The sequence below is a fragment of the Tamandua tetradactyla genome, chromosome 15 (assembly GCF_023851605.1).
Source record: "Tamandua tetradactyla isolate mTamTet1 chromosome 15, mTamTet1.pri, whole genome shotgun sequence".
Classification (NCBI taxonomy): Eukaryota; Metazoa; Chordata; class Mammalia; order Pilosa; family Myrmecophagidae; genus Tamandua; species Tamandua tetradactyla.
Window position 1 is genome coordinate 68,706,594 of NC_135341.1, and position 17,024 is coordinate 68,723,617.

Genomic DNA, 17,024 nt, shown 5'->3' on the forward strand with positions numbered 1-17,024 from the left:
GTTTTTGTGCTTCAAAGGACTTTGCTAAATGTGAAGAGGCAGCCAACTCAATGGGAGAAAATATTTGGAAAGCACATATCAGATAAACGCTTGATATCCTGTACATAAAGAAATTAATCCAGCCCAACAACAAAAAAAAACAAACAACCCAATTATAAAATGGGCAGAGGATATGAATCGACACTTTTCTGAAGAGCAGATACAAATGGTGAAAAAAGCACATGAAGAGAAGCTCATTTTCATTAGTGATTAGGGAAATGCAAATCAAGATGACAATAAGCACCTATAAGAATGACTGCTATTAAGCAGAAAACTACAAATGTTGGAGAGGATGTGGAGAAATTAAAACACTTGTTCACTACTAGCGTGAATGTATAATGGTACAGCCACTGTGGAAAACAGTTTGGCAATTCCTCAGAAAACAAAATATTGAGTTGGCCTAGGACCACAATGCCATACTCATATATACACAGAATTGCTGAAATCAGTGACAGGAACAGACACCAATGTTCGTAGTGGCACTATTTACAATTGCCAAAAGATGGAAATAGCCAAGTGCCCATCAATAGACAGGTGGGTAAACAAAATGTGGCATATAGATATGATGGAATATTATATAGCAGTAAGACAAAATGAGGTCCTGAAGCATATGACAATGTGGATGAAACTTGAGGACATAATGCTAAGCGTAGCTGTCAAAAGAACAAATACTATCTGATTTCGCTATTATGACTCTGGTAAAGGTAATCTCAGAGGTTACACAGTAAAATATAGCAGACCTAGAGGTATACAAAAGCTAGAGACAGGGGGAAGACTACTCAGTGATTAAATCTACAATTATAAACAAATTCTTACATGAACTATTTCAAAGGTTCAATAGTGGACAAAGAGTTAATAGTGGAGGGGTTTAGGGAGCAAGCTAAAATTGCATGCTATGGCCAGTAGTTAACAGGAAGAAGTCAACAGTACCACAGCACTACCAGGGGCAAATAATTGTGGGGGAGGAGCCAAGTGACAAGGGGTAGTTTTGATTTAATATTTGGTGAGGCTGTGTTTGTCAGTTCTTTGTCTCAATGGACCCATGAAATTTGTCTAAAATTCAGAGTACTGCTGATTGTACAACAAGTGAGGATGCTGTAAGACATGGTTTATTTATTTTAGACACCATCCATGATACCCAATAGATGGAGGGAGCTGAAGTGGACAATGACTGAGAAGCAGAATGGTGAACTGCGATACACTTATATGATGGAATATGGAGCTGCTACAAAACGTTATGGCAATCGACAGGCACACCATGAGTTAAATAAACCGTGGGGACAATGTGTTTTGCAAAACAAGCCAGAAACAAAAGAACAAATAAGCTCAGGTCTCTTTCAGAAAATACTTATAAGAAAATTGGAGCCTAGATTGTAAGCTCTTAGAGCAGCACACACTTTGTCTGAAGTTGTAAACATGTGTCTAGATTCTGAGACACTGAGAAATATGTGTATCAGCTGGTATTTCCTGGACTTTTGAATAACTCTATGACACCTAGGACCCAAAAATGGAGTGCTGCAACCCTGGAAATTAGCATAGCTATATACAATAAGAGTTAACATTATTGAAAAAGAGAGCAGGCCTCAATTAGAGATAAAAATGAAGCCAATCTTGTTGGGACTAAGGTAAATCAGAATACAGGGTAAAAGATGGTAAGGTATGTACTCAAGATCTTCACCAACTGTATGAGACCAAAGACAGAGAGGTTTATTACGTCTAGAACCGAATTCTAACACACAATTTAAATCAACCTGTCTGGATAGCTCATTTAAAGAACCCAACCTCTTAGAGTCCAGAGCAGGAACAAGGCCTTGTAATTCCATATAGCTTAATGTAATGCCTAGATACATCTCAGACTATGATGGGCTGATAATTAGAAAGTATTGGTAGAGTTCAAAGGAAAGAAAAATGTAACTATTAAACTTTCTCATCTGGGAAGCCCTGTGTACCCTCTTAATTATTGTGGCATCCCAAGAAAATAGCCCAAGTCCTTGATTTTGAGGCGTGCCCTTGTTAAACATATATCTGTAGTGGAGAAGCTAAGACTTCCTATAAAAAGGCCTAAGAGTCGCTCCCAGGAAACCTCTTTTGTGGTTCAGATGTGGCTCCTCTCTCTCTAAGCCCAACCCTGCAAGGAAAATCATTACCTTCCCCCATACAAGGGGCATGACATCTAGGAGTGAAAATCTCCCTGACAACATGGGGCATGACTCCCTGGGATGAGTTTGGCTCTAGCATGTGGGATCAACAATGCCATCCTGACCCAAAGGAGGAAAATAAGTGTAATAAAATAAGGCATTAGTGACTAAGAGAGACCAAATAGAGTCAAGAGGCTGTTAGAGGCTACTTTTATGCCAGCTTCAGCTAGATAGTGCTAATTGACATAGTTTGCTAACCCCCAACCCAACATCACTTTTGTTAACTCTTAAGGACACCGAAGGGCTCAAACTGAGGCTCTACAAAAGTTTCATGCAATAAGTTTGCTTTTCTGGAACCTATAATTTCCAGAGACTTCCTAGGTCAGATAAATCCTGAAACCCAGAGGGACCATCCTCTCTAAGATTATCAGCTAATTACATTCCCCTGTTCTTTAGTGTTGGCACCCCTTCTCAACATGAACAAGTCAGAATGGGCATTGCCTGAAGATGCCTATAGATTAGGAGAAGGATCAAAGGAGAAGGAGAAGTTATAACAGAGAAAATAGGATTTAACAAATGAGTATGACTGCTGAATTATTATATGGATATTTCTTCTAGTCTCCAGGGTTTTGGAGAAGTTAGAAGGAAAAATCTGAAATAGTGTAATGGTGACCCATAACAAGCCCTGAAATTTGTTCTGTAACTTATTGTTGAAGTGCATTTTGAAAATTATTGCTTTTTCTTTCTTTTCTTTGTGTATATTTTATATTCACAATATAAAAAAAGAAGTGCATGGGAAATAGACGCCTTTCCCAATGGTATTTGCATTTGAGAAAGGGGCTGTCTTCTAAAAACATAAAACTATAAAGATTTACTTTGGCATATTAAAGAAGGGCATCCGGACACAAGCAGAAGTGTACATTCATACTCAGATACGCTGTTTAATATTGACTAGGGAACATGAGAAATACTTGACCAGATTCCATCATATATATTACAGGCCCTATACCTCACAGTTTACCACTAAATGCAACAGATCTGTGCATTATATTTTGATGAAGTATTTTATAACTGTGGATAAACAGCTTTACTAGACCCTAGAGTTTCCCACATGTAAATTTATTTCATCCAAAAGATTTGTAGTCTCATGCCCCTGGCAATAATAGTGAGGTAAATAACATTTCAGAACGATTTACGGGTTACAATACTGTTTCTCTACTTTCTAGGGGGTGTTAGTGTGGCAATAGTTCATCTGTTTCTACAGAAAATGGTGTGTTTGCTTAGATTTGAAAGCAGATTTCCTTTCATCTTAACCCTGCTTGCTATACCAAAACACCTGGAGGAATTATATTACTTATATGTTAAGATTTTTCTATTATTCAGTTTTAATTCCTCAAATGGTTTTTGTAAACCTCTTATCTTAAACTTAAGGGAAGTAAAAGCAGCCGTTTTTCAATTTAGTTGTTCTTCCAATTTGTTTGACTACTGACATTTTGGCTTTGTGACTTCTGAGGGATAAAATTCTAAATTCTCTTAGTTTTACATTTTAGACCTATTTACTGGCCTACTCTGCTGCTCTCTTCAGGACTTTCTTCATATTCTCTAAACTTCACTTAGGTTGCAGGTCCCAAAATTAACTGTGTGACATTCATTCATTCACTCATTGAATGAATATTAAATGTTGACCCTAGCAGATTCTGATCTAGACACTGGAGAAATCATTTGGAACAAGACAAAGTCACTATAAAACAGACATTCTGGTGGGGAAAACTGGCCATTAAACAAGAAAAAAATATATGGTAAAATAATTTCACTTCTTTTTAAATGCTATGAAGAAGATAGAATGCTGTGATGGAGGGCTACCTGGAAGAACCAACTCCAGACTGGGGTGGACAGGTAAGGAAGAACATTCCAGGAAGACAGAAGAGCAAATGCAAAGGCCCTGAGGTAGGAGGGCCTGGCACGTGTGGGGAAGAAAAAGCAATCCAGTTTGTTGGAGTGTAATGCTGGAAGCAAGGGGACATCAGATGAGTTTGAAAGGCAGGTAGGGTCAGAATATGTACGGCCTTGAAAGCTATTTGAAGAAGTTTGAATTTTATTATGAGTGCCATGAGGAACCAATGAAGTATTTTAAAGAGCAGAACAACATGATGTAATTTATATTTTTAAAAGATAACTCCTGTAGCCTTGAGGTAAGAGGATAATAAAGGGCTAAGAGTAGAGGCAGGGAGTAGCATTATGTCAACTCTCATTTGTCATAATCAGAGAGATACTGTTCAGTACCTACATACATGAACATACATACATACTTGCATATAACCTCATAGGCTGGTGAGGGAATGTTGACTCCCCCATCAGAGGCTGGCTTACTCCTGACACAGGATGATCATACACAGCACAGCTGGTGAAAATAATAGTATCTAAGACAAGGCCAGTGGTAAAGACTTCATGAGATAATGCATATACCACATCTGTCAGAGTAGGTGACCAGAAATTACAGCTGGTAATTATGTTGTCCTCTGCACCTTTTGAAGGTTGCTGGCTAATATATTTACAACTGTGTTTGTGAGTGTGTATATGTATGTACCTGTGTGAATCTAGCCATGTATGAATCTATGAGGGAAGAAAAGGAGGCCACCATCTTTCCACAAGAATTATATTAATATGTGTATTTAATACACATATTAGGTTTCCACAAGAATTATTTAATATGTGTATTATTTTGTTAGATTACTCTCTGTATGATCCCGAAGAGTTCGAAGAGCCCTCCAAAAATGGTCTGATATATATAGTGTATGGCGTGTTATCAGCAGAGAGGGTTCATGGCTTTCATGAGAGTCACAAAGCGACTTATGATACATGGTGGACCATCAAAGCAACACCAGGTGAGAGAAGAAAACAGTAAAGGAAAAAAAGAGAAAAGAAACCCAGATCTAACCACATTATAGTGAAACTGACAAATTTGAAAGACAAAGAGATGTTAAAGCATCTGGAGAGAAATCACAGGCCACTTAAAAAGAAGCAACAGTTAGACTGACAAGCACATTTTGGTGCATCAACAAATAAATTGATAACTCTGGAACAACATATGCAAAGTACTGAAAGAAAATAATAACCACACAAGTATTAGGTGCCTGTAGCATTGAGGATGATGTAGACTCCATGGCCTTACCAGAAAGTAAAACATATTACACATCTAATCTAATGATGTGTGCAGTTGTTTAAAAATGAGGATGAGAATCATTTGGCTAACCAAATGAGAAAAAATTTTAGATCTGTGCCTCATTACAGTTATCCCTTCCACCTTGCAAGGGTTGGGGTACAGTACCCCTGAGAACTGGAAAGTCTGCATAAAATGTTTTGGCCCTCCCTTCATATCAGCGAAGTTTGAATTTTTGTCTTTTTCTTTTATGGGTTACTTATAGTGCCTCATTGTACAATTTGGGTTAAGTATTTCGTCATAGGCTGTATGTAGATCAATGTTAAGTAAAAATACATTTATGAAACTTTTAAGAAACAAATTAAGGAGAATAATATTGAACATACTGATGTGAAACAAAAGACATTTTAAAAAATAACCCTTGAAATTCCCTACTGGCACTCACAATAAGCTGTACAATTAAGAAGCTCATATTTCATACATACATAACACATCACTAACTTATTATACTGTACACTGTACATGGCACTTTATTGCATATTACAACTATTCTATTATTAACATTATCACTAAATTAATATTTATTAACTGTACAGCATTCTTGTCATTTACATCAGTAGAGGTGCATTATCACAGAACTCTCCACCACCAGGCTCCTCCCAAATTCCTGTTTAATTTATTCCGCCCACCCACAATATATCGAAACTGCAGTGAGGGAAGTTGTGGTGTGGAAGGCATGACTGTATTCACAAACATCAATTACAGATGGATTTACGATGGAACAGGGAATAGCACTCTCAGTTAACCAAGCTGGCAGTATCAGGCAATCCAGGATTCTCTTCCCCTACCAGAAGTTTTGAATACCTAGCAAAAACTGGCAGTGCCATGGTCCTCAAAACTTCAGAAAATGGTTAAAGTTTGCAGTAACTGAGCAAGTGCCAAATTAAGAAAATGCAACTTTAAAAATGGGAGGAGACGCTCCTGGTCCCCTTGTTGGCGCCTCCCCAAGCCCTCCCTGACATGGTGTGGAGCCTGCTGGCCCTTATTGTGGGGCCTGGCCCTGGGCCAGCAGGAGCGCAATAACCCAAATATGCATAGTGGGGTACCTTTATGTCAGTGCCAATCTCCCAGAATTTGTCCTGCAAGCAGAAGTAGATTACAGAGAGTGTAAGAAACAATTAAATCAATGTGACCTGGGGGAAAGGGCTAAGGATTACTGGCTTTAAGAGATACAACAGAGTATCAGGAAGGGAGGGGCTCTACTTCCAAAGGAGTAGAGCGGACGTTTGGATTCCTGTAAATGGGGGAATTCTTAAGACCACAAACAAGAGTCCAGGACAAGATGCAGGCTCAGGAAAGACAGAGGGCCCCACACTTTCACTTCAGGCTGACCTTCATAGGATGGTTAAACTCTGAAGGATAGCACCAGTCAACACACAATGTGCAAAGACTGTGAAAGTGGTTTTTTTTTTTGCTTTTTTCTTTGTTAGTTCCTAGCACTCAAGTAAAGCACTCTCAAATCAGTAGCTGAATAAAACATTTTAAGAACAGACAACACAAGGAATAAATCCCAGAATTATCACCTTAAAATATTAAAATGGATGCAAAAAAAGATTACTAAACAAAGAAACAAAAAACAGTGGCCCATTCAGAGGAACAAGATAAACTTCAGAAACCGTTAACAGAACACTGTGAAAATACCAAAGACGCCAATATGCTCAGGTGGTTAAGAAAAACATGGAGAAATAACTAAAGCATAGGAGGAAAACAAAGAATAAACAATATGAAACACAGCATTTTAAAAAGGAACCGAACAGAAACAGTGGAGTTGAAGGCCGCAATAGTTGAGATAAAAAAAATTCCCTAGAAGATTTCAACAGGGGATTGGAGCTGGCAGAAGAAAGAATAAATGAACTGAAGATAAGACAATTGAAATGATTCAGGTAGAGTAGAAGAAAGAAAAAAGAAGAAAAATGTGACAGAGCCTAAGACATGAGGGGAACCATCAAACAGAGACATAACAGTAGAATACTTCCCAAATTTAAGGAAAGACATGAATCTGCAAATTAACAATGCCCAATTGAAACAAGACATGATAAAATCAAGGAGAAATATGTGCAGACACATGGAAGTCAAACTGCTGAATGCTAAGCAAAAGGACAGAGTTCTGAAAGCTGCAAGAAAAAAACATGTCCCAATAAGATTAAGTGCAGATTTCTCATTGAAGCCACGGAGGCAAATATGTTGACAGCTTGAAACTAGGGAATGATTTCTTAAATAAGGTTAAAAAAAAAAAAAACAACCCTAAAAGAAAATATGATAAATTCAACTTATTAAGATGAAAGTTTCTGGTATATACGACACCATAAAGATGGTGAAATGACAAGCACCAATCTGGGAGAAGGTATTTTCAATCCATAATACATCCAATAGATGTATTATCAAGTATAGATTAAAAAATTACAAATCATTAAGTAAATAAAAACCAATCCTATTAAATATGGGTATGAGATTTAAAATACATATAATTTAAATATCCAACAGGAATTGTTTTATATTCACTCTATAGAATTGTTTGTAGCAAGGAAAGGGAGTAAACAATAGCTACATACAACAATATGGATCAGTCTCAGAAACATAATGCTGATTCCAAACAAAGAAGCATCATAATACTATATGCAATATCATTTTAAAAATCATTCAGAAGAATATGTTGTTTGGGGGTATACACACTTGCATTACAGCTATTGCTTCTGAAAAAGGGAATGATCAATACATGAGTCCCGAGTTCTATCTTTAGTTGACATTCATTTCTGGGACTTCTGATCTGCTTATGCAAATGCCTAGTGCGTATCTTTCTCTCATACATCTCATGGGCTTCACATTTAAGATGTTAAAAATGTTTTTCACTATCTTCTTCTACAAACTTGGTCTGTTCCTATGTGTTCCTAATCACAAGCAACGTGCCTTCATTCATCCAATCTCATTTCACTATCATGTGTGTTGGTGTGTCTGTGTGTGGTCTCCCTCACCCCATGCCAAATTCATCACCAATCAAATTTACCTTTGCAATATATATATATTAAACTTTGTCCAGATCCTTCCATCACAGCACTGCTATTTTAATAAGGAAAGTCATCGAATGTTGCCTCTACATATTCCCTCTCCTATTTGCCCTTGTTCTCCTACATACAGCTTCCAGAGAGATTATATATATGTTTACATACATGCATACATATCATTTCACACCCTTGCTTAAAGGCTTAAGTTACTTGCTATTGCTTTCACTTTCCGAATAAAGTTCAAACTCTGTGGCATGACACATGCGAGGTCCTTTATAACCTGTTCACAAGTTTATCACTCCAGCCTCATGCTTCAGAGCACCCAACTTTCTTATTACTAGATCTCTTCACACATGTGCGTGCTTCTTCTGTCCAGATTTCTCTGTCCAACCTGAATAACTCCCATTTGTCTTGCTAATTGCCTCACTTGCAAACCTTCCCTGATCTCTGCTTTTTTCCCCTGTCTTAATTGGGGGAACCTTTGACAGAGCTCTCCGGGTTGCCAATATTAAGTGATTCACCACCTGCTTTGAAATGGTCTGTTTACTGATCCATTTTTTGTATTTTCTTGTGAGCTTTTGGAGTCAGCATTTCATTTATCTTTCTACTCTATATACCCAGCTCAGTGCCTGGAATATGAATTTTAAATAAAATACATTAGCAAATATACTTTAAGGAATATTGAAGATTTCTCTTGCATTACGAGGACACAGAAAAGCAGGAAAAAGAAAAACAAAAGTAAACCTTCTAGGTAATGTCCTGCTCTTTGAGCTTCCTTTGCCTTCTAAACTTTTTTGAATGACTTGTTTGTATTTCCTTTACATTATTCTTGCAGCCTGTTTGCTTTTTTTGCTAAACCTCATCTCTTAGCTTAAAGCAATCATATTACCATCATTCTAATGATTCTTCTTTTTTTCCCACAGGAATTCCAGCAATCAGGGTAGATGATAGTGTCATTTACTACCTGGAATAGAAGACTTGAAAAGGGAGAGTTGTATAAGAAGAAAAGAATCGATATCTATTGGCCATTTAGATACTCTCTTTTGTGAAGCACTTGCTCAGGTGTTCTGCCCATTTTCAGAACTGGGTTTGCGCTTTTCTTGTTGATTTGTGGTAGTTTTTAATATAGCCAGGATAAACTTCTAAAAAATCAGATATATATATATATAATACATATATCTTCCCCCACTCTGTGGCATGCGTTTTTATTCTCTTAATGTTATCTTTTGTTGAACAGAAATTTTCCATTATAATGAAATCTAACTGATCTTTTCCTTTATGTTAGTGGTCTTTGTATCCTCTTTAAGAAACATTTGCTATGGCAAGTTCATGATGATGTTCACATTGTTTTCCTCTAGAATGCTCATTGGTTTACTTTTTGTACTTACATTTATGACCCATTTGGAATAGATTTTTATGTACTGTGTGAGGGAAGGGTCAAAGTTTATTTTCTTCTGTATGGGTATTCAATTGATCCATCTTCATTTAATGAAGATATTCTCTTTTTCCCATCACAATGAAGTGGTAACTTTGCCCATAAATTAGGCAACCATAAAGAGTAGCTCTGATTGCTGAGCCTGTTCTATTGACTGATAGCTTTGCACAACTACCTTGTTAATTCAATTACTATAGATTGCAAAGGTTTGATATCTGGTCGTGTGAGTCCTCAGATTTTGTTCTTTAATCTCAAGATTGTCTTAGTTTTTATTTTTTCTTGATATTTCAATTTATAATTAGCTTGAAAAACATGTACCTCTCTGTTTGCATGTATTTAAATCTGTGTCAGCAGTATTGTTTGTTTGTTTATTTATTTATTTATTTATTGGCATGGGCAGGCACCAGGAATCGAACCCAGGTCTCCAGCATGGCAAGCGAGAACTCTGCCTGCTGAGCCACCGCAGCTCACTCAACAGTATTGTTTTATATCTCATTCTGCTTTACCTCTATCTATGTTGTCATATGTAGATCTACTCCGTTTCTCCTCATAGCTGCCTAAAGCTTCATGGTGTGTATTTATCATGCTTTCTGAATCTACTACCCCAATGTTGGGCACCCAGGTTGTTTCCAACTCCTGTCCACCACAAATAGAGCTACAGGGAGCAAACATCCCTCTACAAGCCTCCCTATGGACTTGTCTGAAAAAATTTTGGCATATATCTAAGAACAGAAATAAGGGGTAATAGGTTATACATATACTTAAGTGAATTAAGTACTGTCAGATTGTCCTGCAAAACGGGGATATTAGACTATATCTAATTGCATAAGGATTCCTACACATCTTAATTCACTTCCTTCCTCATGTTTGTTATCTAAGAGTTAAAAGTTATTTCATTGCTTTTTAAATTTGAATTTTCATATTTCTAATGTTTTGCATATTTTCATGTGTTTGCTATCTTTTGGTGTTTCCTCATCTACATATTTCCTACTCATAGCCTTGTCCTATTTTTCTATTGGTGATGCTGTGTTTCATTATTTGCTCAACCTCTTGCAGTTTTAGGTATTATAGATATATTCTCCCATTCTGTCCTCTATTAACTTCATGCATATCACTAGCATGTTTTCTTATAAATGAAGGCAACGACTCTGCAACTCATGCATTTAATTATGATTACATATGTATTTGTCTCTCTTTAGGGTCATGACCCTGCACAGTTTTAGGGTTTATAATTATTGTATTTAAACATTGTGCATGGTGGGTAAAGAGTGTGGGGACAGGGAGAGGGGAGCGGTAGGGTATTATGATGAATGCCTAAGTATTGAGTTGCTATGTGTTAGTACCATAAATCACTCAATTACCACCAAAGATGTCAGAAGCTGCTGAAGGAGGGTATCCCTCCAGGGCTGTCTTTGATCTGAGACACTCTCTGAACTTTACCTATAGACTATCATGTCATATTGGAGATAGCTATCCAAATACCCTCACCTTGAGGTCTCTGGCCCTCAGGAAACTGGGAAATATTTCTCCCTTCACTAAAGAGGTGGGGAGACTGAAAAAGTAAGCTTTACTTTTTTATACTGGGTATATTATTTGATAATGATGAAGAAATAGGTGATTAAGACATTTACAAGTCTTTAATAGTGTTGGTTATTCTGAAAGCCTTCAGTAAGGTCAAACTGGAATATTTTTCATGAACAACTGTTGCTACTTTACTAAAACAACCATAACACCAACAACAAATCATTCCAGGCAGTAAGGTACTTATATATGGCCATAGCAATATCTGACTTTCAATATATTAACATTATTAATTTTTGAAAGCAGATGTTTAAGATCCCTTTCAGTCATTTTATTTGTTTATCAAAAATTTTAAAATTTATTTTACGGCTAATTGAATTTCACAACCAACTCAACAATAAATGAGTTTGTACTGAAATCAATGTTATAGAATTTAAGAAGCAGTGAAGCAAATTTCTTATAGTCTGCCTGGACAAATAGCTAATTAATCTGTGGCATTTTGGGGGCTATCTAGGAGATATAAATAAGGATGAATACAGAAAACATTTTGAGTACACAAAATGCATAATTATCATGAGGCCAAAACAGTGCTAGCTACCTTTCATGAGCTTACAAAAATATTGTGTACATTTTAATTAATTTTCTTATAATAATTGGATGAGTTGTCATTCTGAAGTTATATAATTATAGCTCAAAAATCATAATTGAACTGCTACATGCATATTCTAAATTTTGACTCGTTCTTAAAAATGCTTTGTTGGCCTTTATTTTACTTCAAAATGAATTGACTGACAGTCTTTTCTTTACCCAGATATTCTGATGACTTCTTATGTTGTCTGGTCATTTACAAGTTACTGGGGGTAAAAGGTGGCATCCAGAAGCAAAATTAGAAAGATACAAGTCAACCAGAAAGAGAGTTAAGCTAATATGGATTAGAAATACTGGTGGATTTGGGGATGAGGGCAAGTACCAAACACAGGAGAGGAGAGAAGTGAAAGCAACAGTAAATGGCTGAACAACATTGCAGAGTAGCCTCTCAATTTTTAAGAAAAAAGAATGTAATAGCTCTATTTATATTGTTTGCATTTCCATTATGCAAATGTTCCTCATTACACACCCATCTTCCACAATGGTGCAATCCAGCTAAAAATCCTTGTGTGACTGAATATTTTTGTTTTGTGTGTGTGAAGAAATCAAAGAAAGAGGTTGGGCTCCACATTTGGTCTAACACCAGAGTAAAGTTGCAGAATAGAGAATAGAAATTCATATCCTTGACAACCATCAGAAAGTAAGTTGCCTCAAAAGTCACACTATGCTTAAGAAGAGCAAAAATCTTTCCCCCCAGGGTATGGAATTGTGGGGAAGTGTGGTCCAATGTTCTCTGGTTTTTAGGAGGCAAAACATCCTAGGATCTTGGATGCCTACGTAAATAAAAGCATTGAGTAGATCAGGAAATGCCAAGTAATAAAAGTCTCAACTTCAGTTTCCACTTGCCCCTAAGAATGTGGCTCATAAAGAGCCCTCACTGAAAAGAAGTGATACTTTTGGTTGGAGCTGTAATGAAGGAACTTTTATCGCACTAACTAACCCTCTAGTCAAAAACAATAATAAAGCTGGACAAAGTACACAATATAACTGTCTATAGGCATTGCAGAGCAATGAATTCAGGAACCTGAAGGGCTATGATTCTTAAGCAGAGAGCAATGTGTTTTTTTGAGGATATTTGTTATTTCTGAGCAGAAAGGGGCAGTCTTATTTGGCAGAAGTTTCGGTCTACCGAAACACTGGGGACTTGAGGAATGTATCTATCAGGGTTGTCAGCCTCTTTCCCAGCCACTCTTGTCATTACCCAATGGGCTTATAAGAAAGGAATAAAATCCCAGAGAGGAAGTTAACTCTTTGGATGTTCCCCTTGAAGACTTAGCCAACTCCTAAATTGAGATGCACAAGGTAGTACTCCAGAAAATTCAAAAGAAAACAGTATCTGGGAGGCTGAATTGCAGAGCAGAGATTTCAGTAACCATGTGGTGCCGAGGAGATGGAGGCTGGGTTTCAAAATAAGGAGGAATTTTGTAGATATCTTAGGCTTTTAGCCGAGATCACAAGAAGAACCATGCCTTACATGTGAGAACAACCTGGAAGTAAAGGCAAAGCTGAAATGGACTAGGCTAACCAAACCTAAGAAAAAATACAGGCAGGATGAAACTGATCTGCTGGTACTCTATCTGCCTGAAAAAAGAAAATCTCATTCTGGTTGCAGGAAGGTAATGTATAATTTTTTTTAAGCAGTGTCTACATTTAAACCAGTTATTGCAATGTTAAAAAAAAAAAGGGGGCTAAATGATGAAAGGACCAAGGGAAAAAATAGACAACATACTCCCACACGTGATTTGGATATTGTAGTTATATTCTAACAGGGATTTAAAAGTCACTATGATTAATGTTCCAGAGAATAGGAGAAGATAAAAAAAATGCAAAGATAAGGATTTTTAAAAATAGAGCCAAGTGAAAAGAAAATGGTTTGAGATCCCTCCAATATTTTCTGCTTTTCTATGCTGAGGAATATTGGTTATTTCCTCTCTTTCCACATTACTTCTTCTCCTTTGGTTGCTTCCACCCCTTAACTCACCTTCGTTCTTCAAAAATAGTTATCATTTATGCAGTCATAAAGAACACAGTAGACACCTGTAATTTTAGATACAATCTATTGAACAGGAAATCAAGAAAAATGTCTTCAAGAAGAAGAGCTAACATATTTAATAGGAAAGAATATAGATTTCAAAATCACAGACACCTGTGTTCAAACTTTGTCCCTACTACCTGTAAGTTTGTGTGATCACATATAAGTTACTTAGCCACTCTGAAACTCAGGTTTCTCTTCTATAAAAATAGGTAGGCACTATTATTTATAATTATATATATATATAATTATATATATATATATATATATAAGAGTTATTTAAAGCATTAAATGAGATGCTTTATATAGTCAGAGAGTTTAGCACATAATAGGTACCCAATAGATACTTTCCTTTGTTGTTTGCCATCGCTAATGGACAGAACCACAGATGCAAAACTAACAATATTGAACCTCCGAATGGGATACTATCTATGTATTCATTCCCATTCAAAATCCCCAGTGAAGATGAAGGAATACCTTATCTGGATTCTCTTTTTATCATCCGAAGTGGAGAATATTAATGACTAACTAAAGGTCTGCACAATATGGGTTAGTCAAAATAATAGCTTCTTAAACTCCAAGAAAAAAATAGAGCTTTGCAAGTATATTTGGAACAAATCTCAAGAGAGTCGGCATAACAAGGAATTGGTTGTTGAGCAATGTTCTGCATGCTCTGGCTTGCTTGTCAGCCATTATTCTTATTAAATCATTTGTCTCTCTGACATACCTAATGAACTCATGTTCACAATCAACTTAATCACAGGAAGCAGTATAGAATGTATTTCAATAGGAAAGCTGTTTGTATCAACTGAAACATGCAGGAAAATATACAATTTCATAAAATGTTCATTATGCTTTCAGAGCAACAAATCTTGGCTTGATTCTTTTTCTGCCTATTTAGTATTTTATGATATCTAAACAGTGCAATAGACTATTTTTTAAAAAAATTATTCTTAAGCAAAATCTGCATTAAACAAGTAGAATAGTGAAAACAATGACAAACTCAACATATTAAGTCAAATTTTCTATTGGGAAATCTTTAAATTCTAGAGGAATCACACATCTCTAGCAAATTATTATATATAATTGAAATAGATTCTAGAATAAGCACATGAAAATAAAGAAGTTAAGAGAAGTCACCCTAAATAAAATTTTCTTGGAATGTTCATAACAAATTGCAGGATTGCCTTCTAGCTAGTTATATAATTGCTCAACTAGCGGCTGAACAATCATACCTTATATGTTTAGAGAATTTTAAAAGTGAGTTCAAGACATCTGCCTTTCTTGTTATAAATTATCTCCAGGTCCTGTGTTATTAGGTCTCAGCAGTAATTAGAAGTGAGACTTACATCACTCTCATGACCTTCTCGGAGGTTGTATGTAAGGTCATGCTGAATGTCTTCTACGAATTTGTGAGCATATTCTGGGTAAAGGTCTAGCACTTCAAAGAGTCCTTTGAGGATGATGCACTGGAGATCACAGTAGGTTAAAGCCTTCACATCTGCATTGGTCTTGATCACTTGGTCCTTAATTGATAGATTTGCTCCAATTAAGTCCCCTTTCCCTGGAAATAGTGAAAAAAAAAAGAGACATGCCACTTTTAATAAAGCATGTAAGACTGGTAATTTTATTTGAATTACAGGTTTCATTTTTCTGAGATTACACTGAAGAGATGAGGGCAGCGTTTCTCAACCTTGGCAACACTGAGATTTTGGACTCAGTAATTGCTTATTGTGGGGCTTTTCCTGTGCATTGTAGAATGTTTAGCAGCATCTCTGGACTCTACTCACTAGATACCATTAACTCTTTTCCCTCAGTTGTGACAACCCAAAATATTTCCACACACTGGTAAATGTCCCCTGGCGGGCAAAACTGCTCCAGGCTGAGACCCACTGGTCTAGAGAATAAAGGCTGTGGGACCTGTAGTTAGGAGTTAAGGTTATATAGGTGGAGTCCAGACAGGTCCCTTCCCAGAATTAGTAAATTGTTTTAAACTAATCACTTCACTTTTTTGGGGGGGAGTGGGTTAAGATGCCTTAACCCTTCAAGGGAAATAATAATGGCTCATTTTTCTGAAAGTAAAAATAGCTCTGTGTTTCTGAAGCAAGACCATCATGAGTACATGCAGGGCCACGGTGGCTCAGCAGGCAAGAACGCTCGCCTGCCATGCCAGAGGACCCGGGTTCATTTCCCGGTGCCTGCCCATGTAAAAAAAAAGAATACATGTATAAAAAATACAGTCATAATTTTTATTCTGGCACTTTGGACAATAACATAAGACTGACCTTCAGTTTTCTAAATTACCTGTATTTTCTTTTTTTTTTTTTTTTTTTTTTTTTTTACCTCTGAACATGTCTACAAGATAGGGGGGTGAGGTGGGTGATGTAGGGTGACAAAGGGTCTTCCATCCCTTCTCCCAGATTTGGGAGAAAGAGATAACTTTTGGACATCATGGGCAATGAAATCTAGTACATAAAATATAAAGCATAACTCATTGATCTGATGCTCATGAGAGTGTAAAAATCTACATTTTCTACATTAAAATAAGAAGTGAATATGGTAGATTGAGTTATATATCTCAGAGAAAAATGTATTCTTTTCTGGATCCATATTCTTGTGGGTGTGAACCCATTGTAAATAGGATCTCTTGAAGAAGTTATTTTAGTTAAGGTGTGGCCCAATTGAACAAGGGTTGGCTTTAATCTGGATTGCTAGAGTCCTTTACAAACAGGAGAAATTCAGATGTAGTCAATGAAAGTCACAGAGAGGAGCATGAAGTCAGAGGAAACCAAAAGAGAATGGAATGTGCCAGAAAAGCCAAGAAACCCCAAGGCTACCAGCAGCCAGCTCCAGAAGGCTACAGATTTTTGAGAGAAAGCAAGCCTTGATGTTATCTTGATTTTGAATTTCCTGTACTCTCAAAACCATGGCACAATAAATTCATGTTGTTTAAGCCCAAACTAGTTTGTGCAGTATTTGTCATAGTAGC

The 17,024-nt window shown here is 36.7% G+C and overlaps 1 protein-coding gene across 1 annotated transcript in view; it reads right to left on the reverse strand.

Annotated features, from left to right (window-relative positions):
• The window catches only part of KCNH8 (potassium voltage-gated channel subfamily H member 8), a 396,752-nt gene that overhangs the window by 70,081 nt on the left and 309,647 nt on the right, over window positions 1-17,024 (reverse strand). Inside the window, exon 11 of the mRNA XM_077130036.1 lies at window positions 15,385-15,599. Coding sequence (XP_076986151.1) covers window positions 15,385-15,599 — 215 coding nt within the window. The remainder of the gene's footprint in view (window positions 1-15,384; window positions 15,600-17,024) is intronic.